The 24,488-nt window shown below is 44.7% G+C and overlaps 1 protein-coding gene across 1 annotated transcript; it reads right to left on the bottom strand.

Annotated features, from left to right (window-relative positions):
• Positions 1-7,649: 7,649 nt before the first annotated feature.
• GABARAPL1 (GABA type A receptor associated protein like 1) lies at positions 7,650-23,711 on the bottom strand. The gene is made up of 4 exons (XM_080987991.1): positions 23,413-23,711; positions 19,933-20,011; positions 14,998-15,116; positions 7,650-9,823 (listed from the first exon to the last, which is right to left on the bottom strand). Exons 1-4 carry the CDS (start codon positions 23,500-23,502, stop codon positions 9,758-9,760), a joined length of 354 nt encoding a protein of 117 aa, XP_080844117.1. The 5' UTR covers positions 23,503-23,711; the 3' UTR covers positions 7,650-9,757.
• Between the last annotated feature and the right edge of the window lie 777 nt (positions 23,712-24,488).

Genomic DNA, 24,488 nt, shown 5'->3' with positions numbered 1-24,488 from the left:
ACAGCAGCAAGAATACTCATCGCAAAGTATTGGAAGACACAAGAACTTCCCACACTGGAGGAATGGCAGATGAAACTTATGGACTACAGTGGTACCCCGCAAGACGAACGCCTCGCAAGACGGAAAACCCGCTAGACGAAAGGGTTTTCCGTTTTGGAGGCGCTTCGCAAAACGAATTTCTCTATGGGCTTGCTTCGCAAGACGACAGCCCATAGGGAAATCTCCGGGACAGCGGGGAAGCGCAGCGCGTCTTCCCCACTGTCCTCGGACCTCCTCCCCCCGCCCGGCATCGGAACGAAGCTCCGATGCCGGGCGGGGGTGGAACGCCTCCTCCCCCCGCCCGGCATCGGAACGAAGCTCCGATGCCGGGCGGGGGTGGAACGCCTCCTCCCCCCGCCCAGCATCGGAACGAAGCTCCGATGCCGGGCGGGGGGGGGAACGCCTCCTCCCCCCGCCCGGCATCGGAACGTAGCTCCGATGCCGGGCGGGGGGGGACGCCTCCTCCCCCCGCCCGGCATCGGAACGAAGCTCCGATGCCGGGCGGGGGGGGGGACGCCTCCTCCCGCCGCCCGGCATCGGAACGAAGCTCCGATGCCGGGGGGGGAACGCCTCCTCCCCCCGCCCGGCATCGGAACGAAGCTCCGATGCCGGGCGGGGGGGGAACGCCTCCTCCCGCCACCCAGCTTCGGATGGCTTTCCTGAAGACTTGGGGTGGGAGGAGGGTTTTCCTTCCCACCGCCAACATTCAGAATGCTGTTCTGAATGTTGGCGGTGCGGAGGAAAAACCCTCCTCCCACGCAAGCCCCGGGAACAGAGGGAAAGCGCTGCGCGCCTTCCCCTCTGTTCCCGTACCTGTCCTGAAGGCTTGCGGTGGGGAGGAAAGCCCTTCTCCGCACCGCCAGCCTGGCAAGCGGTTTCCCTAGGAACGCATTAATTGATTTTCAATGCATTCCTATGGGAAACCGTGCTTCGCAAGACGAAAAACTCGCAAGAAGAAAAAACTTGCGGAACCAATTAATTTCGTCTTGCGAGGCACCACTGTATATGGAATTGGCGGAAATGACTGGTAGAATCCGTGACCAGGGAGAAGAGTCGATGGAGGAAGACTGGAAGAAATTCAAAGACTATCTTCAGAAACATTGCAAAATTAAGGAATGTTAAAGGGATGTTGGACTGAAAGTAAGTGGTTTCCAGCTGCACAGGTTAAAGTTAATGATAGATTAAGATTAAAGATCAAGATTAAAGATGTTTAAAGAAATGGAAATTTGATATTAAAAGGGAAAATTTTAACGTTATATGATATTAAGATCAAGGATTAGGTTTTAAAAAGTTGAAGTTATATATTTTAACATTTTATTAAATTAAAGATTGGGATTAAAAAAGTGGAAAAGAAACTGCTGGACAAATAATGTGGATTGGAATACAAAAGAGGGAGGTATGAGGAAGTCCAGAAAATAAGTAACTTAAAATTGGAAATGGAAAAGAGAGTTTGTTTTTAATTGTTATGCTTTTTGTTTTTTATTGTTGAGTTTTGTATTGTTTTTTGTGTGTGTTGTTTTTTTCTTTTGTTGTTTAAAACTTTAATAAAAATTATTTAAAAAAAAAATAAAAAAAAAATGGCCAAGCTGACCTGTCAAAAGGGCAGATATCAATGTATGCATGAAACAATGGATTCAGGAATCCACAATGGATTCAGGAATCCACAATGGATTCAGGAGTCAAGCTATCCACCATTTCAAAAGGCAGTCTCAGACAGGCCAAAAGAGTTCACCACCTCTGAGGGAGTCCATTCCACTGTTGAACAACTCATATTCCCGGACTGTCCGTGGGCTGGATTTAGAAGGTGATTGGGCCGGATGCGGCCCCCAGGCCTTAGTTTGCCTACCCATGATCTGAACACTATACAGTGGTACCTTAGGTTAAGAACTTAATTTGTTCCGGAGGTCCGTTCTTAACCTGAAACTGTTCTTAACCTGAAGCACCACTTTAGCTAATGGGGCCTTCCACTGCCGCCGCACCACAGTTTCTGTTCTCATCCTGAAGCAAAGTTCTTAACCCAAGGTACTATTTCTAGGTTAGCAGAGTCTGTAACCTGAAGCATATGTAACCTGAAGCGTCTGTAACCCGAGGTACCACTGTACTTCTGCTGATGCAATCTAGACTAGCGTTAGCTTATTTGCTGCTGCATCATTCTGTTAACTCATGTTAAGCTTGAGGTCTACGAAGACCGCTAGATTTTTTTCACATGTGCTACTGGCAAGCCAGATGTCCCACATCTGATATTTGTGCAGCTGGTTATTCCTGCCTAATTTTACAGCCCTACATTGAACCCTATTGAAATTCATTTTGTAGTTTAGGCCCAGTTCTCCATTGTATTAAGGTCATATTGAATCTCAATTCTGCCTTCTGTGGCATTAGCTACCCCTCCCAATTTGGTGTTATCTGCAAATTGGATGAGCATCCCCTCAATCCTTCATCCAAGTCATTTATAAAGATGTTGAACACCAACAGGCCCAGGACAGAACCCTGTGGCACCCCACAAGTCACTTTTCCCCAGGGTGGTGAGGAACAATTACGAGCACACTTTGGAGCAGATATTCGTGAAGCCATCCCAGATCAGAATGCGGACTCAACCGGATCCTATACTATCTAGGATATGCACTACATCTCACATGGATTGCCAAAACTGACACTGCTGACATGGGTTGCCATACGTATGATTTTCCCAGACATTTTAGCGATTTCCTACCATACATTGCTTCTGACTGCAGTATTCCAGATGGGTCCAGTAAATTCCGGACGTATGGCAAGCGTACTTTTAATCAATGTACAGTGGTACCTCGGGTTAAGTACTTAATTCGTTCCGGAGGTCTGTTCTTAACCTGAAACTGTTCTTAACCTGAAGCACCACTTTAGCCAATGGGGCCTCCTGCTGCCGCCACGCTGCCAGAGCACGATTTCTGTTCTCATCCTGAAGCAAAGTTCTTAACCTGAAGCACTATTTCTGGGTTAGCAGAGTCTGTAACCTGAAGCCTATGTAACCTGAAGTGTATGTAACCTGAGGTACCACTGTATATTTATGTATACACTGATTAAAAGTACGGTTGCCATACACCCGGAATTTCCTGGACACATCTGGAATGCTGCAGGCGGAAGCAGTGTGTGTGTGTGTTTATGCATATGTATTTCGAGTGAAGTGCAGAGTGTCTGAGGACCGGGACATTCTCAGGGAAACCAAAATGCTTTTGTAAAAAAGCTATTGTACTACCAACCTTACTGTATGCTTGTGAAACATGGACCACTTATAAACACCATCGCCAACTTGTGATGGCCTGGGATTCCGATTCTGAGAGTGAACCGGAGGAATCCCAGCCGGCACAGGAGTCCCCGCCTCCAGGGCCGGCTGAACTGGGGCAAGGCCTAGATTCTGAGGAGCCTGCACCTGTGCCAGATCCTCAGGAGCAGGCACCAGGTGAAACCATTCTGGCCCCAGAGGTGCTTGAGGACTCAGTGTCTACAGGTGAGCCTTCCCCGGGGCCCAGTAACCCTTCGGCCTCTCCTGAACTGCAGAGGCTTAGGGCAGAGAGGCGAAGGGAACTGGTTTCTCCCAGGAGGAGTGCTCGCCTTAAGGCCAGGAGAGGCGGGGCTCCTGGGGGCCGGGACCGCCCCTGGCCTTAGAGAAGATAAAGGGCAGTCAGCCCGGTCCCAGGTTGCGGGAGCAACGTCGTCATTGAAGAGCTGTTTTGGCCAGCATCCAGTCCTGTTCCTCCAGTGTTCCTGTTCCCCGCCCGGCTACCTGCTTCTGATCTTCGAGTGTTCCTGTCCCCGCCCGGCTCCCTGTTTCGGACCTCACCTCGCACTTTGTGGACTATCTCCAGGCTAGTGACTTAGGACTGAACTTTGACTACGGTAACAGTAACCTTCCCCCCGGGACCAGCACACAACTCCTCGAAAGATGCCATCAACAGTGTCTCCGAAAAATTTTACACATCACTTGGGAAGACAGGCACCCTAATACCAGTGTACTGGAAGAAGCAAAGATCACCAGTGTTGAAGCAATAATTCTTCAACATCAATTTCACTGGAATGGTCATGTTGTGGGGAAGCCTGTTTATCATCTTTCAAAGCAACTACTCTATCCTGAACTTAAAAATGGAAAGTGTAATGCTGGTAGTCAACAAAAGAGGTTTAAAGAGACTTCCGGGTTAGCGCCACCGGCAATGGCGGATTTCCTCTGATCTGGAGGAATCCGCTCCGTGAAAATCAGGGTCTGGATCGCCACGGCGAGGCGGAGACCCATCAAAAACCACAGGCGGGAGAAGCCTGTGGACCTGGGATTCGGCTGGCACCTTTTGCGCCTCCCCTACTCGCGGGGAAACCCGGTTACGGGGATCCGAAGCGACGTGGGGTGAGCGGCGCGGTGCTTCGAATCGATTGCTCTTTTCACGGAGTGAAGCCACATTGCTGTTGTCGGACAGCGCTGACTTTTTTCCTGTGGACAATTGGACTCTAAACAAGTACCCGTGAGTAGAACGGAAAATTGGATTATTAAACTTCGTAATTTGGCACCGGAGCGGGAAGGTCTAAACAGGAAGTCCGCCTTCCGCTTTTGTAAATAGCTTGAAGCAAAGGCATCGCAAGCTAAAGTCTGGAAAGTTATCTGTAAAGGACTAAATTTCCATCGGTTAAAACTACAAAACCCCCCTTGGAAGCAGGAGAAGAGGGCGGAAATCTTAAATTGTTCAAGCCTGCAGGAGAGGGAGTAAAGAAAGATAAATTTCTATTGTCTTGAACCTGGGAACGGGCTGTCAAAGATAGACGTTTTGGGAAAGTTCATTGACTGTGAATAATAACGTATGTTGACAGATAGTCAAATAAGAAAAACATATTGACTCCAATGTTTCCTTTTGCACTAAAAAGGAACAAAGATTTGAAAAACTTGTAAAAGAATGGATACAAATAGAAATTGTTTCCTCTAGAGGGAGCTTTTGAACTGTTGTTGGAGTGGACCTGGGGAACTCTACAGCTGTAGAGATTAAGGATCGTGAGAAACAGACATTGACCTTGGACAAGAATGTTGACACAGGAAACCTTAGTGTCTGCTTTGTGCAGGACAAGTGCTTTGTTGGAGCAGCTTCATGCGAAGATGGATTTGATGACTACTGCAATTGATAATTTCGGTCAAACAGTGAACACTGATATAGAACCTGCTCAAGAATTGATCCAGGAATCTGCCCTGACAGGGCAAGCCGCGGAGAAGACAAAGGAGGAGGTTGTTGTTGAACCTCAAGTAATACAAGTTGAGAGAGATGTGGCCTTGCAGGATCATAAGCTGTTGTTTCTGATGTCTGAATCTGGAGTGAGTCAGACTTGGAGAGACGGAGTCCTGTCGGGACTGGAGATGGCAAGCTGGTCATATCCTCCTATGCAGGGATGTCCTGACTTTTGACATTTGGTTTTGGGCCAGGAGGAGATTGGAGTGGTCGAGGCCCTCAACTTTGGAGGGACATTGAAGTACGCTTTGGAATATTTTTCGGATTTTAGTGCTAACCATGGAGAACGGGCTGACCGGTCGAGAAGGGATAAAGACATTCTTAGGTTGTTCCCCTGAGATCTACTCCTCAGAGACAAAGGAAGGAAACTAAGTACAAGACCAGCAGAAGACAAAGTAAAGTGCAGGTACAATTATGAAGAAGATCTGCAGAAGGGACATGGAAAAGAGTTAAGGGCCTCGGACATACGATCACCAGGTTGATGGACTAGATGGAACAGACAGAAAGGACTGACAGAACCCGATATCAGGAAGAAGAGACGGTGGATGAAGATTGGCAGAAAGTTTAAAAATTCATTTAGAGAAATATTGCAAAATTAATGGCTGTTAGGAAAATCTTGGAATGAAACTATTAGGCTTTAGTAGAAATGTTATAAGGAGTTATGTATAAATAAGTTTTTAAGTTCTAAGGTTTTTTTTTATGGTAAGATAAGGCTAAAATAAATTAAGACAACTAAAGGACAGAATACAGTGAAAGATGGAAAGGATTTGCTGAGATAATTAATAATTAGAATACAAAAAAGGGAGGTGTGAGGAGGTCGATGAAACAAGTTAATGAAGATAAGGATATGGGAATATTGGATTTGTTTTTAAATTTATTCTTTTGCTCTTGTTTTTGATTTTAGTGTATTGTATGTTTTGTACTTTTTATTCTCTTTTTACTGATTTGTATTGTTTAATCTCTTTTTTCTTGCTTTTTCTTTTTCTTTTTTTTTTAATGTAACTTTAAATTCCCAATAAATATCTTTTTTTTTTAAAAAAAAAAAAAGAGGTTTAAAGACTCTCTCAAGGCAAACCTTAAAAAATGTAGTATAAACACCAACAATTGGGAAACAGTTGCCTGCAATGCTCCAATTGGAGAACAGTCTTTACCAAAGGTGTCATGGGCTTTGAAGACATTCAAACTCAGGATAAAAGGGAGAAACGTGCTAAGAGGAAGGCACTCTTGGCAAACCCTCACCGTGATCAACTCCCGCCTGGAAACCTATGTCCCCCCTGTGGAAGGACGTGTGGGTCCAGAATTGGCCTCCAGAGTCACTTATGGACTCATTGTTAAAACCTGTTTATGGAAGACAATCTTACTCGGCAACGAGTGATCGCCAAAGAAGAAGAAAGCATATTTATTTGAAGTGTTTTTATTATCTCTGGTGTCCTGAGAATATACTATCGGTGAGAACGATGTGTTTTTGCATTAAAAACTGGCACTTTAGTAAAAATTGCCAAAGACTTCTAATGCTATCAGTTTACCTGTTGGTTTCCCAGTTCTTCTGAAAATGCCACTGTGGTGTAGAGTGTGGTCTTCATCCATGGAGACCTAAGTTTGAATCCTTACTTGGCCATGAAGCTCACTCTTTTGTGATCCTGAGCAAGCTGCATTCTCCCTTAGCCTAACCTACCTTCCAGGATTGCTGCAAGGATAAAATGAAGCAATACAATTGGCCTGCCTTTGAAAGGATCAGATACAAATAAAAATGCAGTACTCCAGTATTTAAGAATGTATGATGAACCTTTTCCATCAGACAGTGGCTCAACTAGCCAAGCATCTTGTTCTCCAGTGGCCAAGCATATGCCTTTAGAACACCTGCAAGTGAGATCTGAGGGCAGAAGCACTCTCCTCTCCCGCTGCTTCCAGCAACTGATACCCAGAAGCACACTGCCTCAAAAACAAGGGTAGAATATCTGTTACCGATATTCTCAGTGCTCCCAAATACAGTCATACCTCATGTTACGCTCGCTTCATGTTACGTTCTTTCTGGTTATGTCCCGCAGCGACCCAGAAGTACTGGAAATGGTTACTTCCGGGTTTCGCCACCCGCGCATGTGCTGACGCGCAAAATTACATCATGCACATGCGCAGAAGCGGCGAATCACCACCTGCGCAGATGCGCCGCTGCAGGTTGCGCTCTTTTCATGTTGCGAACGGGCCTCCGGAACAGATCCCGTTCTCAACCAGAGGTACCACTGTGCAGCAGCCATAGATTAACACAAACATGAGCTGAAACCGGAATGATTCCAAGTTCTTTGGCAAGCTGTTAACACTTAAATAGGAGTTCCCGGCCTAAGTCAAATGCATAACAAAATTACCATTCCACTCTGGTTCTCAGATCTTTACATGTGTGTTTATTGATTTGAGCCGATGTGACATGGATTTTATCTTACAGGAATCTGAAGCTGGTTGGAGTTAATGACAAAAGTATAATCAACACTGCATTTTACATACTGGAGAAAAGCGAAAATGAAAAGTAAACGCCACAATCCGTTTTAAATAAAAAACCTTCAAACGTAACCCTTCATATGTAAGAAATGGGTATGTTGAGAGCCCATGAACGTCGGTTAAAGACCAGCAGCAGCATTGGGGGGAGGGGGTAGATCATAGTCTCTTTCAACATCCGTTATATTTCCCCAAGCAGAGATGAGGGAGGGAATACACTGGTGCACACAATCGCACACGCAGGCATGCCCTGACTCACACCGGACTTGCCTGACCTGTAAGAATTCGGAATGTGACTCTTGAAGACATCCTGAAAGACAGGAAGGCTGAGGAAACGGAAGTGGAGCCAACTGAAATTTGTACTGGAAGGAACTTGGCATACTAAGCAGAACCAGTCTTGCCACAAGGAGTGCATCCAGGCAAGACACACCGAAACTAACAAGTATCCCTCCAGCTATTTGTGTCACTTCCGCTCCCCAGCTGTGCAATTTCAATTTCAACTCTTCACCATCCCTTCAAATCCTTGGCCCCTGCCTAAGAGAGTTCTGGTCCACTAGGCCCCTTGCCATCTGGTGATACTCTTGTAGGAATGACGCTATAAAGCTATGAGCAGGGGGAGGAGTTAAACAGAGAAGCAGAGGCGGGCATGTCACCAGTTTCCATAAACTCAGACATTTCTCAAGAATAGGTGTCACCTAAAGAGTTCAGGATTCCAGAGGCAATCATTTTTCTTCTCCAGTCTAAGGTTATGTAGCTGCCATCCTTTGTTCATCCTTAGCCTCTCTTCTAAATATGCTCAGTTGCTACAAAACTACAAAATCTAACCATAGGGAGCAATGAAAAAGATAAGCCACAACACAAAACGTCCTACATTTCACCATGATTTCTCGACGGGGAGCAACCAGTGTAAAGAGAGAGGGAGACCAATACTACTGTCACAAAGAAACTGCTGTGGCCCCTGCAACATAAATACCTACTTTGGGCAAACTCTTTTTCAATATTGATGGCTATTGTCAGGGATGTGGGAGAGTGGTGCCGCTCTCCTTAGGAAAAAACCACAACTGTTTTCACAAAAGGACTGCAGAATATATGTTTAGAGGCAAGGCTGTGGGTGCAGGTTAATCCCAATATTTTTTTCCCTTTCCATATTGAATTGATAGCAGCAAAGGAAACACAAGACAGGTATCAGGATGGTGACCTAGCAGAGAACAGCCTTTCACTGGCAAGCAAGGACACAGAACATCACAAAACACTCGTGCAGAATGCAATATAGGATAGACGCCCAAGGTCCAATTCATTGGTAACACCGTGAAAGAAAGGGACGTGCTGCCATTGTTTTAAGTTAGCCAAACTGCTTAGGAAGCTGGTTTTCTCCATACTGCAAGGCATCTACATGGTTCTGCTTATAGGAGGCTGACATGCCGCTAGAGTGATGGATGAACTCAAATCAGAGATGCTACGCATGAGGAAGAAGGGAGAGGGGTGCACACGTAACGCTGGGATCAGGGCCAAGGAAAGGAGGGCAAAGGGTGGGCAGAAAAGGCTCACAAATTAACAGAAATTAATATCTCCTTCATGCACAGGAGAGGGGGCTGCCGTCTTTAAAAAATAGGCAAATTTAAGATTAGTTGCTACGGGGAGAGCCACAGTTCCCTTTGGCAGTTCCGACAAGATCACTAGATAGCATCCTCTCCTCTCACTGGGCATTGATGGAAGAGCCAGGTAGTGTAATGGAAGGTGGGAACTTGGCAAACAGATCTCTCCATCCCAAAGCCCTGACCGCCGCAAAACACCAACTATTCTTTCCCCCAACGGATTAAATAAAACAACAGTAATAATTAATTTAAAATAAAGGTGCAAGGAATGATGGCATGAGATTATGTGGCTTGTTGTCCAGTTCTTCCTCCCTCTTCTTGCTTCTGTCTGACGCAGAAACGCCCTCCCAGAACAGTCATTTCAGGCCATCGCAACTGTGAGGACAGCGGCCGAGGGGCTCATTTGCCGTACACGCTTTCGTCACTGTAAGCCACATACAGAAAATAATCCTCCTCGTGATTATCCTGGGGAAATAAAAATGTGGGGTGGGAGGAAAGAGAGGAGCAGAAGTCAACATCATTGTAATCTAAATAATAATAATAATAATAATAATAATAATGTGGAACCTTGGGTTGCAGATGTAATCCATGACGGAGGCACATCTGCAACCTGCAGTGTTCGCATCCTTAAGTGCCACGTCTGTGCCGGTGTGATTTGGTGCTTCTGCGCATGCGCAAGCAGCGAAACCTGGAAGTAACCTATTCCGGTACTTCCGGGTTTCCCGCGGTCCGCAACCCGAAAACACGTAACCTGAAGCATCCATAACACTGTATGACTGTACAGTGGTACCTTGGGTTACATACACTTCAGGTTACATACGCTTCAGGTTACGGACTCCATTAACCCAGAAATAGGACCTCGGGTTAAGAACTTTGCTTCAGGGTGAGAACAGAAATTGTGCTCCGGCGGCATGGCAGCAGCAGGAGGCCCCATTAGCTAAAGTGGTGCATCAGGTTAAGAACAGTTTCAGTTTAAGAACGGACCTCCAGAACAATGAATTACTTAACCCAAGGTACCACTGTAATGATAATTTATTTATACCCCGCCCAACAGAATATTAAAAACACACAAAAAATCGAACATTAAAAACTTCCCTAAACAGGGCTGCCTTCAGATGTCTTCTAAAGGAAAGTCAGATAGTTATTTCCTTGACATCTGATGGTGTCAGATCATGTCTGATCAGCCCTCTGCCTGATTCCCTGTAACCTCATTTCTCGTAGCGAGGGAACCACCAGAATGCCCTCAGAGCAGGACGTCAGTGTCTGGGCTGAATGTTGGGGGTGGAGACGTTCCTTCAGGTATACTGGGCCAAGGCCGTTTAGGGTTTTAAAGGTCAGCACCAACACTTTGAATTAGGCTCAAGCATGCTGGTCAAATGAAGCTGGTTATCCCACATTCTGAACTAAAGTAAGATGTTTTTCCATTTATCTAGGTGCAAACTATTTGTAAAACAGCAATGCTTAAATGTTTGCAATATCTTTGCAAGGGTGGATGATAGGGAGAAAACCAAAACCGGTCCATGCCCCTGTGAACTCTCATTGGCCACATCCCTATGACTTCTTGGTAGCCCTATCGGGTCTAGTGGGCACCAGTTGCCACCAGTTCTCCCCCTGCTGTCAACACTTTGAATTGTGCTTGGAAACGTGCTGGGAGCCAATGTTATTCCTTGGTGTGGAGGAGGAGATAGGCTGTATGGAGAGATCCTTCTAACCTTTGGATCCAGCAACTGTTTAAAGATGAGGCAGGCTAGCTTCCTCTGTTGGGGGAGATAGGCTCTGTGATGGGCCATTAAGGGAAACCAAGGAAAGGGGCTCTGTATGAGCCACTAAATGGATGACACACACACACCCAAGCTCATGGTCAGTTAGAAGACAAAGCCAGAGTTTGGAGTGCAGTTTGGCAGCGATGTGACTCAGAAGTAAAGCAGCAAGCTGGAGAGAGAAAGAGTCAGAGCAACGCTTGAGAGCAATGTTTGATTTCTGTTTGAATCCAAGTCTGGGAGAAACAAGACCCTCTTGGGGTGCTGATGCTGTAAGATAAAGGTAAAGGGACCCCTGACCATTAGGTCCAGTCATGGCCAACTCTGGGGTTACAGCGCTCATCTCGCTTTATTGGCCGAGGGAGCCAGCGTACAGCTTCTGGGTCATGTGGCCAGAATGACTAAGCCACTTCTGGCGAACCAGAGCAGCGCATGGAAACGCCGTTTACCTTCCCGCCGGAGTAGTACCTATTTATCTACTTGCACTTTGACGTGCTTTCAAACTGCTAGGTTGGCAGGAGCAGGGACTGAGCAATGGGAGCTCACCCCGTCGCGGGGATTCGAAGCGCCGACCTTCTGACCGGCAAGTCCTAGGCTCTGTGGTTTAACCCACAGCACCACCCACGTCCCACGGATACTGTAGATATGTGTAAATAAGCCATCTATCATAAAGACACCACAGTCTCTGCTGTGCTTCATTCCCCAAAGGAAAACACAAACCCTGGGGTTTTTTTAAAGGTAGGCCTTCAGGTAAGTTGAGTTGTGCACAAAGGCTCGCATGCTTTCCACACCTTTGCATATTTTTGGTGACCTCCCCAATCTCCAAGCGGTGTGAGATTTCAGAGGCTCCAGGCACTCTGACCCAGGGTTTGTGGTTTCCTTTGGGGAATGAAGCAGTTTGGAAAGCTTCATTTATACCAGGGTTTCCCAAACTTGGGTCTCCAGCTGTTATTAGGCTACAACTCCCATCATCCCTAGCTAGCAGGACCAGTGGTCAGGGGATGATGGGAATTGTAGTCCAAAAACAGCTGGAGACCCAAGTTTGGGAAACCCTGGTATAAATGAAGCTTTCCAAACTGCTTCATTCCCCAAAGGAAACCACAAACCCTGGGTCAGAGTGCCAAGTGTGGGAAACTGATTTATACTGAGCTGGTTCACATGCAATGCTAAACCATAGTTAAAAATAAACCATGGTTTAAAACCAATTTTCAGTGTGTTGATGAATGCTACTTTAATATTGTGGCTGCTTTGCTCCTCACCCGGCTCATCCTTTTCGGCAGCCAGAAGAAAACAAGTCACAGCACTGACCAGTGTCTGATTTGTTTATCTCCAAAGAAACCATGAAAGGAAGCCAAGATTTGTTCCTGGCTTACTGTTGGTGGTTTGCACATGACGCTAAACCAGAAAGCTTGTTTGTTTTCTCCCATGTACTTAAAAGGAGAAGTGGTGGAACAGCACCGTGGCATTTTAAGACAGCACGCACCAGCACTTTGCCCATTTGCGGTAAACCATTATTTATTTTTAACTTTGGTTTCAGATTACATGAGAACCAGCGTATCGTGCTTGAAACTTGAGGCAAAATGACAAAACTACAGCTATGCTGGTTCTTCCAAAAATGTTGGTCAGTTGTTTATAAAACCCAATAAAATAAATAAATAATGTTGGTCAATTAAAGATCAATTAAATTGATTAGCTCCTGACCCAGGTAAGATGAAGTTGCAGCACTCCTGCTAGAACGGTTTCATTATCTTTTAACAAGGATTATAAGACGCCCACACAAAAGCAGTGTAGTGTATGCAGCTAGAGAAAAGGCCATACTGTACTGACAGAAGAGCTGGCCGGCCAGAGCTGGGTTGTTTTTCTGAAGGAGGTGCTTAAATCTACAGCAGTAGGAAGGAATTCAAAATACTGCAATCCACAGTTAGTATTTTTACCAGTGAGAGAGCTCAGGATATGGGCACTAGCAGAAAGAGCTTTTAAAACAGATGATGAACTCAAGGAGGAAAGTTGGTAGCTGCCAAACTATACGATAGCTAAAAATACAGGTGAAACTCGGAAAATTAGAATATTGTGGAAAAGTTCATTTATTTCAGTAATTCAACTTAAAAGGTGAAACTAATATTTGAGATAGACTCATGACATGCAAAGCGAGATATGTTATAATTGTGATGTTTATGGCATACAGCTGATGAAAACCCCAAATTAACAATCTCAGAAAATTAGAATATTAAATGAAATCAGCAAAAAAGGGGCCCAAACCAAGTACTGAGTACAGGTGCATGCTTCTACTTCTCAGAGGTCCAATATTGCTCTATTTGCAGTCCTTGTTTTGCTGATTTCCTTTAATATTCTAATTTTCTGAGATTGTTAATTTTCATCAGCTGTACGCCATAAACATCACAATTATAACAAATAAAGGCTTGACATATCTCGCTTTGCATGTCATGAGTTTCTCTCATATATTAGTTTCACCTTTTAAGTTGAATTACTGAAATAAATGAACTTTTCCACAATATTCTAATTTTCTGAGTTTCACCTGTATTTCCAGAGTATCTATCCTTATCCAACAGATGAAGAAAACTACCAGGAACCATAAATCTCCCTATCTGTCTAGTATGAGAATTCTAATGACAGCACCTTCCCAGTGTGGTCTTCTTCCAAAAAACAACTGAAGTGCACAAGAAAAATATAAGATTCTTCTCAATAATTTGCAGGGCATGGAAGTGATATAAATTATTTTCCACAAAGGAGACTTGCACTTCTTGTCTGCTTGCTCCTTTGCTTATTAAACAATACAATGTACAATAGAGAAATGGGCATGTGGATGTAGGACAAATCTCTCTCTCCCTGCCTCTTATTCTAGATTTACAAAATATGAGTTCTATTAAAGAAAAGTACGCCACCCAAGCTTACTGTATCTATGCAGAGTTGTGCCCTTCTGCTCTAGAACATCGCTTCTCCATAAATGACCTATGTGATAACTTGATTTCTAACTTGAAATACTTCCATAAAGCTTCCACCAAACAGGTAACACGATAATATAGTACTCCGAGTTTGTTTTTTAAATTAAATGTTCATCTGGGAACACTAATGGGCACCAGAGTGCCTGGGGCAACCCAGTCAGATGAGCAGAGTACAAATCATCATCATCATCATCTTTATTTCTCTGACACTGACAAAGTTTCTTCTCCTCTTGATGTGGAAATATATTTTAATTACTTAAAGACAGGCCGGCATCACTCTAGATATCAGATGGTACTGCGTTCCAAGGAAAGCTCCGAGCAACACAAGCTATTCAGCTGAATTTGGCTACTGATCAGCCCAGGAATTAATTCAGAAGTTTAGTCTAAGCATCTCCAGGATATGACCTTAATAGCTTGCCCTGGAGGATGATACCTCCCTGTTTGGTTAATAATAGAAAATGTCCTTTAGGCAGGCAAGATAATTAATTAGTAACTAGGTTTCCTAATTCTCCTCCCTCAGAGGGAATATTTTCTTTCTTGTTTTTGGGGTGGGGTTTTTTTGCAGATGAATGGAGAGTTTGTTGCATTATTTAATTATTTTAATTCATTTTCTTACATTTATGTCCTGCCACGTCTCCTGTCCTGGAAGAAAGTGTGGTACGTGTGTTTTCCAGACAGGAACTGACCAGACCTGTTGAGTTTTACCCAGGTGGTGGCTTCATGTGCCTTCATACCATATTCTTGGGAAATTCTTCTGAACTAAGTCAGTTTGGAGGAGTCTGCAGCCTCTTGCAAGTTTGCACGTTCTCAGCCTTTCATTTCATACTGCCCACAGAACCAGAACGTGTCACGCAACAAGCTATTATTAAGCTCCAGGAAGTCCACCATTAGGATGGAATGACAGCCTCTTACTTACTTCGTACAGCTGGCCCATCGTAGCACTGGTGGGAGGAATGGTGTTGTTGACAAAGAAGAACAGGGCGTCCTCTGGCCTCAGGTGGATTCGCTTTCGGATCAAAAAGTAGAACTGGCCAACTACAGTTGGTGGGGAGAGGAAGAGTAAAAAAAAAAAAAAAGGTATATTGGCAAATCACTCAAATTTCAAAACCATGTACAGCATGGGTAGGCAAACTAAGGCCCAGGGGCTGGATCCAGCCCAATCGCCTTCTAAATCCGGCCTGCGGATGGTCCGGGAATCAGCGTAGTTTTTACATGAGTAGAATGTGTCCTTTTATTTAAAACGCAACTCTGGTTTATTTGTGGGGCCTGCCTGGTGTTTTTACATGAGTAGACTGTGTGCTTTTACAGGGGTACTTCAGGTTACATATGCTTCAGGTTACAGACGCTTCAGGTTACGGACTCCACTAACCCAGAAATAGTACCTCAGGTTAAGAACTTTGCTTCAGGATGAGAACAGAAATCATGCAGCAGTGGCGCGGCGGCAGGGGGAGGCCCCATTAGCTAAAGTGGTGCTTCAGGTTAAGAACAGTTTCAGGTTAAGAACGGACCTCCGGAACGAATTAAGTTCTTAACCCAAGGTACCACTGTATTTAAAACGCAACTCTGGGTTATTTGTGGGGCATAGGAATTTGTTCATTTCCCCCCCTTCAAAATATAGTCCGGCCCCCCACAAAGTCTGAAGGACAGTGGACCGGCCCCCTGCTGAATAAATTTGCTGACCCCTGATGTACAGTTTCAGAGATAAATAGCTGAGGGACCACATTTCCCCACATATACATGTCCACATGCAGAGATCTTTCTTGGAGGCCCTATTCTGGTAACCCCGGACTTCTCAAGTGAGGTGGAGGGTGACAAGAGGGGTCCTTCTCAGTTGTGGCCCCCCAGTTCTGGAACACTCTCCTTCCAGAAGATTAATCTGGCATCTACTCCCATGCTTTGTGATAACAAGATTTGATTTGACCAGTGCTTCTGAAACATGAACCTTTTTTTTTAAAAAAAAACCCCATTGTTCTATCCTCCTGCTACATTGCTCTAGTTTTGTGTTACCTGACTCCTGTTTTATTATGTATACTTTTAGTTTCTTACTGAAATTCTTATTGCTAGCTGCCCTGAGATCATCGCTGAGGGGAGAGATACACAAGTACTAAGTGAGACTCTTAATCTCAAGGTTCAAGACACATGTTGGGCAAAAGATTCCACAACGCACATGTAACTGGCTGTAAAGTAACATAGCATTATATATAATAAAATTGTAATTTAATCGTCATATCAAAATATTGCAAACCACAGGTCCTGATGGCAATAACGTATCATATTACTATTAACCTTCTATATGTTTTTGTTGTCGTGAAGTCCAAGGATAGTCAGGTCTCTGACTGGCAACTTCTGCATTTCTGTGGACTATTTCGGCTGAAAAAACCTACTGAAAAATCTCCTGGAAACCTTGTAGCTGAAGAAGCCCAAAGGGCAAAACAAGGGTACGGTGGTGCCTCGCAAGACGAATGCCTCGCAAGACGAAAAACGCGCAAGACGAAAGAGTTTTCCGTTTTTTGAGTCGTTCCGCAAGACGAATTTCCCTATGGGCTTGCTTCGCAAGACGAAACGTCTTGCGAGTTCTTGCGAGTTTGTTTCCTTTTTCTTAAAGCCGCTTAGCCGTTAATAGCCGCTAAGCCGCTAATAGCCGTGTTTCGCAAGACGAAAAAACCGCAAGACGAAGAGACTCGCGGAACGGATTAATTTCGTCTTGCGAGGCACCACTGTATTTCGGCTGAAAAAACCTACTGAAAAATCTCCTGGAAACCTTGTCGCTGAAGAAGCCCAATGGGCAAAACAAGGGTATATGTCCTGAGAACTGGTCTATCATCAGCTGCCTTATTGTTACTAAGTAGCTCTGTTTGTTACACTCCCGAGACATAGGACTATGTAGAAGGAAGATATCAGTATGAAATGGCATTGCCAACAGGAACTGTACATTGTAATCATTGGACTTGGCAATCTTTGGACCTGAACATCCTTGGACTTCACGACAACAAAAACATATAGGAGCTTAATGGTAATATGATATGTTATTGCCATCAGGAACTGTGCTTTGCAATTTTTTGATATGACTGTTAAATTGACAGGCTCTAAAGAGCCAAAGAAGTAAAATGGATAATAATGTGATTATATATGTGCAAATGGAAAATTAATAAAAATTATTTTTTTTTTAAAAAAAAAAGAATTATAAAATGGTGATTTTCTTGAGTCAAAATGAGAGTACCCCTGCACTTTTTTTTTTTAGCACTGTTGTTGTTATTTTGTAGTGCCAAAATCCCTCCAACCTGTGCTGTAGCACTCTTTGGACGGATGGCTTGCAACCCTTCTGCAGATTCTGTTCAAACCACCCAGTGCTCTGCTCTTTCGATATATGCACTCCCAGAGGCAGCTACAATTACTTGGGGGGCACTGGATACATGGACCAGGCCAATGACTCCTACTCTTGATCTGTCAGTCACCTCTGCCCAAGAAAAAATATCCTGCTGTATTGTGCGGGGAAGTGATATACAGTGGTGCCCCGCAAGACGAATGCCTCGCAAGACGAAAAACTCGCTAGACGAAAGGGTTTTGCGTTTTTTGAGCTGCTTCGCAAGACGAATTTCCCTATGGGCTTGCTTCGCAAGACGAAAAACGAAAACGTCTTGCAAGTTTGTTTCCTTTTTCTTAACACCGTTAATACAGTTGCGACTTGACTTCGAGGAGCAACTCATAGAACGCGGTGTGGTAGCCTTTTTTGAGGTTTTTGAAGACTTTGGTGATTTTTGAAGCTTTTCCAAAACTTCTTTTGCAGCCATTTGGTAAGTTAAACTTTTAAAACTTTTTGGGGGGGTTTTGGATTTTGGGTTGGGGTGTTTGGAATTCAAGGACTTGGTGTTGGGGAGGGGTTTGCAAGAATCTGGAAGCTTGTGTGTGTTTTTTTCTGCATTTTTATGATTTTCTGTGACCATTGGGCCACTCTGCTGTTTTTTTTAAAAAATTCTGGATTTGAATTTCTGTGTGGTGGGTGGCTGGGGGAACAGTTGAGGAGGGGTTTGCAAGAATCTGGAAGCTTGTGTGGTTTTTTTCTGCATTTTTATGATTTTCTGTGACCATTGGGCCACTCTGCTGTTTTTTAAAAAAATTTCTGGATTTGAATTTCTGTGTGGTGGGTGGCTGGGGGAACAGTTGAGGAGGGGGTTCTTCAGCAAGAAGCAAAGAGTGGAAGAGGAACCTTCTTCGAGTTGTCCCCCAGAGTCTTAGAAAATGTACTGTACACTTTGTTGATTTTTAAATGTTTTTCTGTCATGTTTAGAAACTTAATTTATTGTTCCTTCAATTTTTGAAATGCTCTTTACAGTATGTGTGACTTTAAAGAGCACTTAATAAACTCTTGTTGTACCAAATTTGGCTTTGTTTGGACTTTTTTTGACCATAGGAACGCATTAATTGAATTTCAATGCATTCCTATGGGATTTCGTGCTTCGCAAGACGAAAAATTCGCTAGACGAAAAAACTCGCGGAACGAATTAATTTCGTCTTGCGAGGCACCACTGTAGAAAGTGCGGAAATGAGAGCTAAGTTCACCCGCTGGTGTGTCTCCTGTTAACTTCACCCACACAACGTACCTTGCTAGTTTAAAAAAATATATGGTTCCCATATAATACAACCTAGGGAAGTTATAAGTGCCATCATGGTGAAATTTAAATTCAGAACTGCAATTTCCCCACTGATCAATCTTACTTAGATTTGTTTTATAGAACCATAAAAGAATAAATACTTAGTATGCAAGAGGATAAATGGCCAGGATACAATTCTCTGCTGGGGGGGGGGGAGGAGGGCAAAGTAACCACAAGGTTAGCTTTGTTTTGTTTTTTTGGTCCTAATTGGGGGATGACAACTAGCAGATGGATGGCCTGTAATCTCTATTCTGGATGCTTAGCAGCTGAGAAATCTGAACGCTGGCAACTGTTATAAACAAAAATTGCCCTTTTCCCTTATGGGGTATCCAAGAGCCCATATAGAGTCCTTACATAGGTTCCCCATTGGTAGGAGAAAAATAACAGAGGCCAACCAGAGAATACTGAGAAGCAAAACAGCTAGTAAGCCTGATCTTTATTGATCTGTTGCAAAAGGGTGCTCCCCTCACCCTCAGGAGAGAGGAGGGACCCAGAAAAATGGTGCACAAGGCCTTATAAAGACTTTTGAAATTGCCACCCTGTAGATCAAGACCACCCCCCAGATACACCATACCTACATCACAGAAAAGGGGGTCTAAAACAGAAATTTGAATGTTGTTTTTCTCCTGTTGTTGTTTATCTCCTGTCTGGCAGGTTACTTGATTGGATTGCCTCGGGAGCCTGGCCATTCTTCTGTAGTGATAAATACTTAGTTCCTGGGCCAGGTCACAGGCTCACACCCTATTCATATCTTAAATGCGTCCTTAAGACAGGATTTGTGAGGAAAGAGACAATGGGGAGGTTTCCCACTTTGACCTTGCAGAGAAAACATTTGGTCAGTTTAGGAATCAAAATGGTTCCAGCTTGGCCTTCCTGTGCTGATCTATGTATGTGCATAGTTGGTACACTTATGAACATTACCATATATCTTAAGGCCATAAAATTCCTATCACACAACCTGTTAAGGTTGTTTTCAAGAACAGCTGGATACGTTCACCGAAGGTGCGGATAACCACTGAGTTAAAATTCCATGAAACTGCATTCACCAGAGTTTCTCACGCTGTGCTATGAAGATAACAAAACGTTTTCCCAAAGGCAATGAGACCGAGGGAAAGAGGAGGCCACCAACTCTATCACTTGTTGAAAAACCTTCCTTAAATACCAATGCAAAAATAGATTATGGAATGTGACTTGTTTACCTGTGAGATCAGATGGGACAAGGTACTTCCTCTTGTCCAGATCAGGTACTCTGGCTTTGGGTGCCTTCTCCACAATAACCTGGACAAAAAAAGGAGCAGGAAGAAAAATAAGAACAAAGAGAACAAGAGAAGCTATGCCACCTTTCTCTGTGCCTGCAAATTCTCCCTGTAGAGCTTAATAAGGAAAGGATGCATGTCAAAATTCAAGCTATAATAAAACAGAAATGTGAGGGTCCACAGTTGGATTAGAAAGAAAATATCCCATGAACTTTCCACAGTAGGAACACAAGTCGCATAACAAGAAAAATAGCAACAAGCAATGATTGTTTACATCCACAAACTTTTGACTCCTCTTCATAGTTTCTAAGGCTACCTGATACTTACACATATATAAATCTGAGTTATTCATACGCAACTTCATTCAGTCTGCTAAAGCTGCTGTTTTGAACGTGCATTATATATATATATACACACACACACAAACGCACAGTGCTGCTAGTGGGTCTAAACCTCAAAATCAGTTTGGAACTTTAATTGTTATACTTTTTTTTTCTTCTCAGAAATGTTTCTAATTTTGTGTTAGTACAGAGTGACCCTGAATATATTGCAAAAGAAATTACTTAAACAACTTTACATTTGCCTGTAAAACTTCAAAACAACTGCTTTCAGATACGCTGGTGGCAAAATGTGTTGTCCTTCACCCAAAATGTGCTATCCTTGACCCAATATATCTCTAACTAGACACCATTTAAAAAAAAACTTTCCTTGGGCTGCCTCTAAGGGAAAGCTTGTTGAAATTACTGTGTGGTGCAGACACACTGCATCTTTCGCCTAGCAAATTTTCTCACTTGAGCCTACTTTTATCCTTTACCTTTTATATCAAAACAAGTCTCAAATCTTTGTCTCAATAACATGGCCATGGAATATTTATTTCCCTCCACTGAACAAGTTTAAAATGCCCCCAACTCCATGAATTAGTCAAATTTTAAAAAAACAACAACCCAACAACTGTTGAATTGTTAGCTTTCCTAATTTTCCACAGCAGGCATTCCATGGGGTCAGGTTGGTCACTGCATGAAAACCTGTCCATTTCATTAGTTTCCCCTAGTTCATATAACAAGACATATATATTGAATTTTATAGACCTAACTGGTGCAGAGAGAGAGAGAGAGAGAGAGAGAGAGAGAGAGTGCGCGTGTGCTACAGGGGGTAGGAAACCAATGAGTTAAGAGACAAAGGATGGGGGGGCAGGGGAGCAGGGCTGGATCCAGTGGGAGCTAAGGCTCTGCACATGTATTTTTCACATGGCAAAGAACACCAAAGAAGGTGCTTTGAGGCACAATGAGATAATCCTGTTCATTTGCGTTATTTCTTCTGAAATTAAGGGGGACCACTGAAGGTATCTTGCACAGGGACCCTGCAAAATCCTGAACCACCATTCCAAAAGGACATGCACTATGCAGTACGAAAACAAACTAGGTGGTTAGCGATGCAGCCTTCTTGCGTTAGTAAAACATAAGAAGATCACAAAGACATTTGAGCTGAAAGGTATCATCTCAGCTATCGCCACCTCTTTCTCATCCCTTGTCTTCTCTTATCCCAAATGTAAAATTCTGCAATGTTTTATTTTGTGTTTTTTTAAAAAAATATAGCTGCAGAAAGCAAAGATCTCATAAACATAATAGCAAACTCAGTTCACTCTGGGGGGATCATTATGTAGCAATGAACAGGTGGGAGACTTGGGGGAACCCCAAGAGCTGCAAAAGTAGTGGGGGGGGGGACTCAGTGAAGTGAGAACTGAGCATGTGCAAAGGGCACAGAATGATGACCAAGGATGAAGAATGGGAAACAGGAGAGGAAGAGGAATGGAATGGAACAAAATGTTTAGGAAGCATGGCTGGCTGGCTGGCTCTTCCTGAATAGGAACCTTCCACAAGGCAATCATTTTGTTGCAGGCCCTACTTGTTTTGCAGAAAACAAAGATAACGTAGGCTCTTGGCAGATATGTCTGTCATTAAGTAGCATCTGCTGTGGCCACGGATCTGTTTTAGAAAGGAAAAGGGGGCATGCTGGGTGCACTGCAGTGGAAAAGCCGGTGGAACTGAAACCAGCCTTCAGAAGAGAGGAAACGCAAGGATGCTCTGGCCCACCCTTGCCAGGCATTTCAAAGGATCTTCCCACACAGACTATTGTAGCTTTTGGTACATGAAGCCTGTGCTTTGCCACTGTGGATTTTATTTCTGGTACAGGCCAGAGGGAGCCTTGCCAGACACCTGCATGAAGCTGTGAAACGGCCTGCACAGTCACACAACAACAAAAACAAAGGCCTCAGACGGGATCCGTCTTCCATTCTTCCTGGAAATGAAGCGCCATACTAGGCCAAAAGCTCTTGCCACAAACTCGGCTGCCTTATGCTTTTCCCACACAGCCCTTTTCCAGCCTTGGCCTAATCCCCTACTTTTCCACCTTTCAGTTCCACAGTCTGTTCTTCTAGTTCTGAGATTGTTTACCGCTTTATCATCACCATCATCATGCCAGACATTCCTCCCCAGGAATTCCCCTTGGGCTGAGGTACTGCAAGTGCCTCCGAAATTGCTGCCCTGATCTGATCCTGTGTCATCTCCCTTCAATGTGGGAACACACCCACTCCCCAAGCTAAGTTGTTGCCAAGAACATCTGACAGGTTGTGAATATTTCGACACAAGTACCCAACCGCTCCTATAAGGCAACCTCAGTTTGCCCATCTGCCAACCGGGGGGGGGGGGGAGACACAACATTAATGAAATGAAACTATCTTGGCGGCAAGGGGCACATGACGAAGGAGGAAAATAATACAGTAATAGCTGCGCTTTGATATTCTGAATTGAAGCTCATTTCGTTGCGGCTTATACAAATATCCCGAGTCATGGGGAAATTGTGAAGCAAGGTGCGCACTACTGCAATCACGGATTGCTTTGAAGGGCCAGAAAAAGATGGGGCAAATGTGAGGCGCTTGTGAGACCATGACTTTGCTTTTCCTGCGTCCTCCCAGCTCCAGTCCCCTGCTTATTACTCTGGCATTGAAGGACCAGGAGATGGAGAGGCTCCAAAAGCAGGCCAGAATCTAGGGGAGAGGGAGAGATGCATCTCAACATTTGGGATGGTGGAGGGCGGAGAGAGCTCCCGAATCTCCTTCTGAAGGTGACATCATTAACACATCCATTGTCCTTCTGCCTCCATGTTTGCTTGGCGGCGCGTCGGGGGGGGGGTGACGAGGGAGGTGGCACAGGGGATTTAACTCCTTCCTCTCCACCAGACCACAAGTCCAGGAAAGCGCAGGAGCCTTTGCATTCCGGCCCTCTAATATTGGGAACCTGGCAGGCCAAAGGCACCCGTCTCCTCCCTCCCTTAAATCTTTAAGCCTGCTTCCCCCGCCTCCAAACAAACCCCCAGCCAAGATCATGCACACACAAAAAAGGCACAAATGATTGCGCCACTCACCGGCACCCGATCTGGATATTTCTTCCGGATTTTCTCTCCTTCTTTTTTCCTGTACTCGAAAGGGTGGTCTTCCTTGTATTGGAACTTCATGGCTTGTCCCAAGACGCCAAGTTTCTTCTTTTCTTTCCCACTCCCTCTTTTCCTCCTTTTCTCTCCTCTTCCCTCCGAACCGGCAGCTCGCAATGCCTGCAAGGATCTGGCGGACGAAAAGCGATCCCGACGCTGCAGCCCCGCGCGCGATCCTCTCGCTCGCTTGTTTCTCCAAGCAGCTGATCAAAGGCGACTCAGTGCGCACGCGCGCGCCTTCCGAGCCCGGGCATTGTGACGTCGCCGGCGCCGAATCTGCATCGGCCTCCCGGCGGCCCGCCTCTTAGATTGCACCATCGCAAGGGCTGGGAGGGCCGTCCGCCTGCAAAAACGCACGCCGAGTCTCTCGGCTGAAGCTCCGGCTGCACCGTCCTCGAGAAGATCGCCGTCCTGGTGCCACAACCAAGTGCCTTGCAGTTCTGCTGGCTGTTAACGGAGAAGGGTGGCAAAAGCGTCACATTTCCTGGGCCAGCAACCCTCGGGGTGGTCAGTGGAGAGCTCCCACTGCCCCCCATTAAAGGAGCTGCGAAGTCCCGTCTTGGCTTTAAATTTGGAGGTTCAAGTACATTATGTTGGTATGGGAAACTGTCGTGTGACGGGCCAATGGCCGTAATAAAGATCAATCCAATCCAATCCAATCCCGTCTTGGCTGGTGGGAAAGTTATACCATAGGATGTAAAACAGTACATTGATGGTGATAAGTATACACACTCACAGGTGTTTTGCATGCTATAGTATAGATATAAATCTGGGCATGTGGATATAAATAGATATCAACCTTGTTTTTGAAAAATTTATTGACATGTTTATAATATAGGTAAAGGTAAAGGGACCCCTGACCATTAGGTCCAGTCGTGGCTGACTCTGGGGTTGTGGCGCTCATCTCGCTTTATTGGCCGAGGGAGCCGGCGTACAGCTTCCGGGTCATGTGGCCAGCAGGACTAAGCCGCTTCTGGCAAACCAGAGCAGCGCACGGAAACGCCGTTTAC

The sequence above is a fragment of the Podarcis pityusensis genome (genome assembly GCF_964106645.2).
Source record: "Podarcis pityusensis genome assembly, chromosome: 17".
NCBI lineage: Eukaryota > Metazoa > Chordata > Lepidosauria > Squamata > Lacertidae > Podarcis > Podarcis pityusensis.
This window is presented reverse-complemented; position numbering and strand designations above follow the sequence as displayed.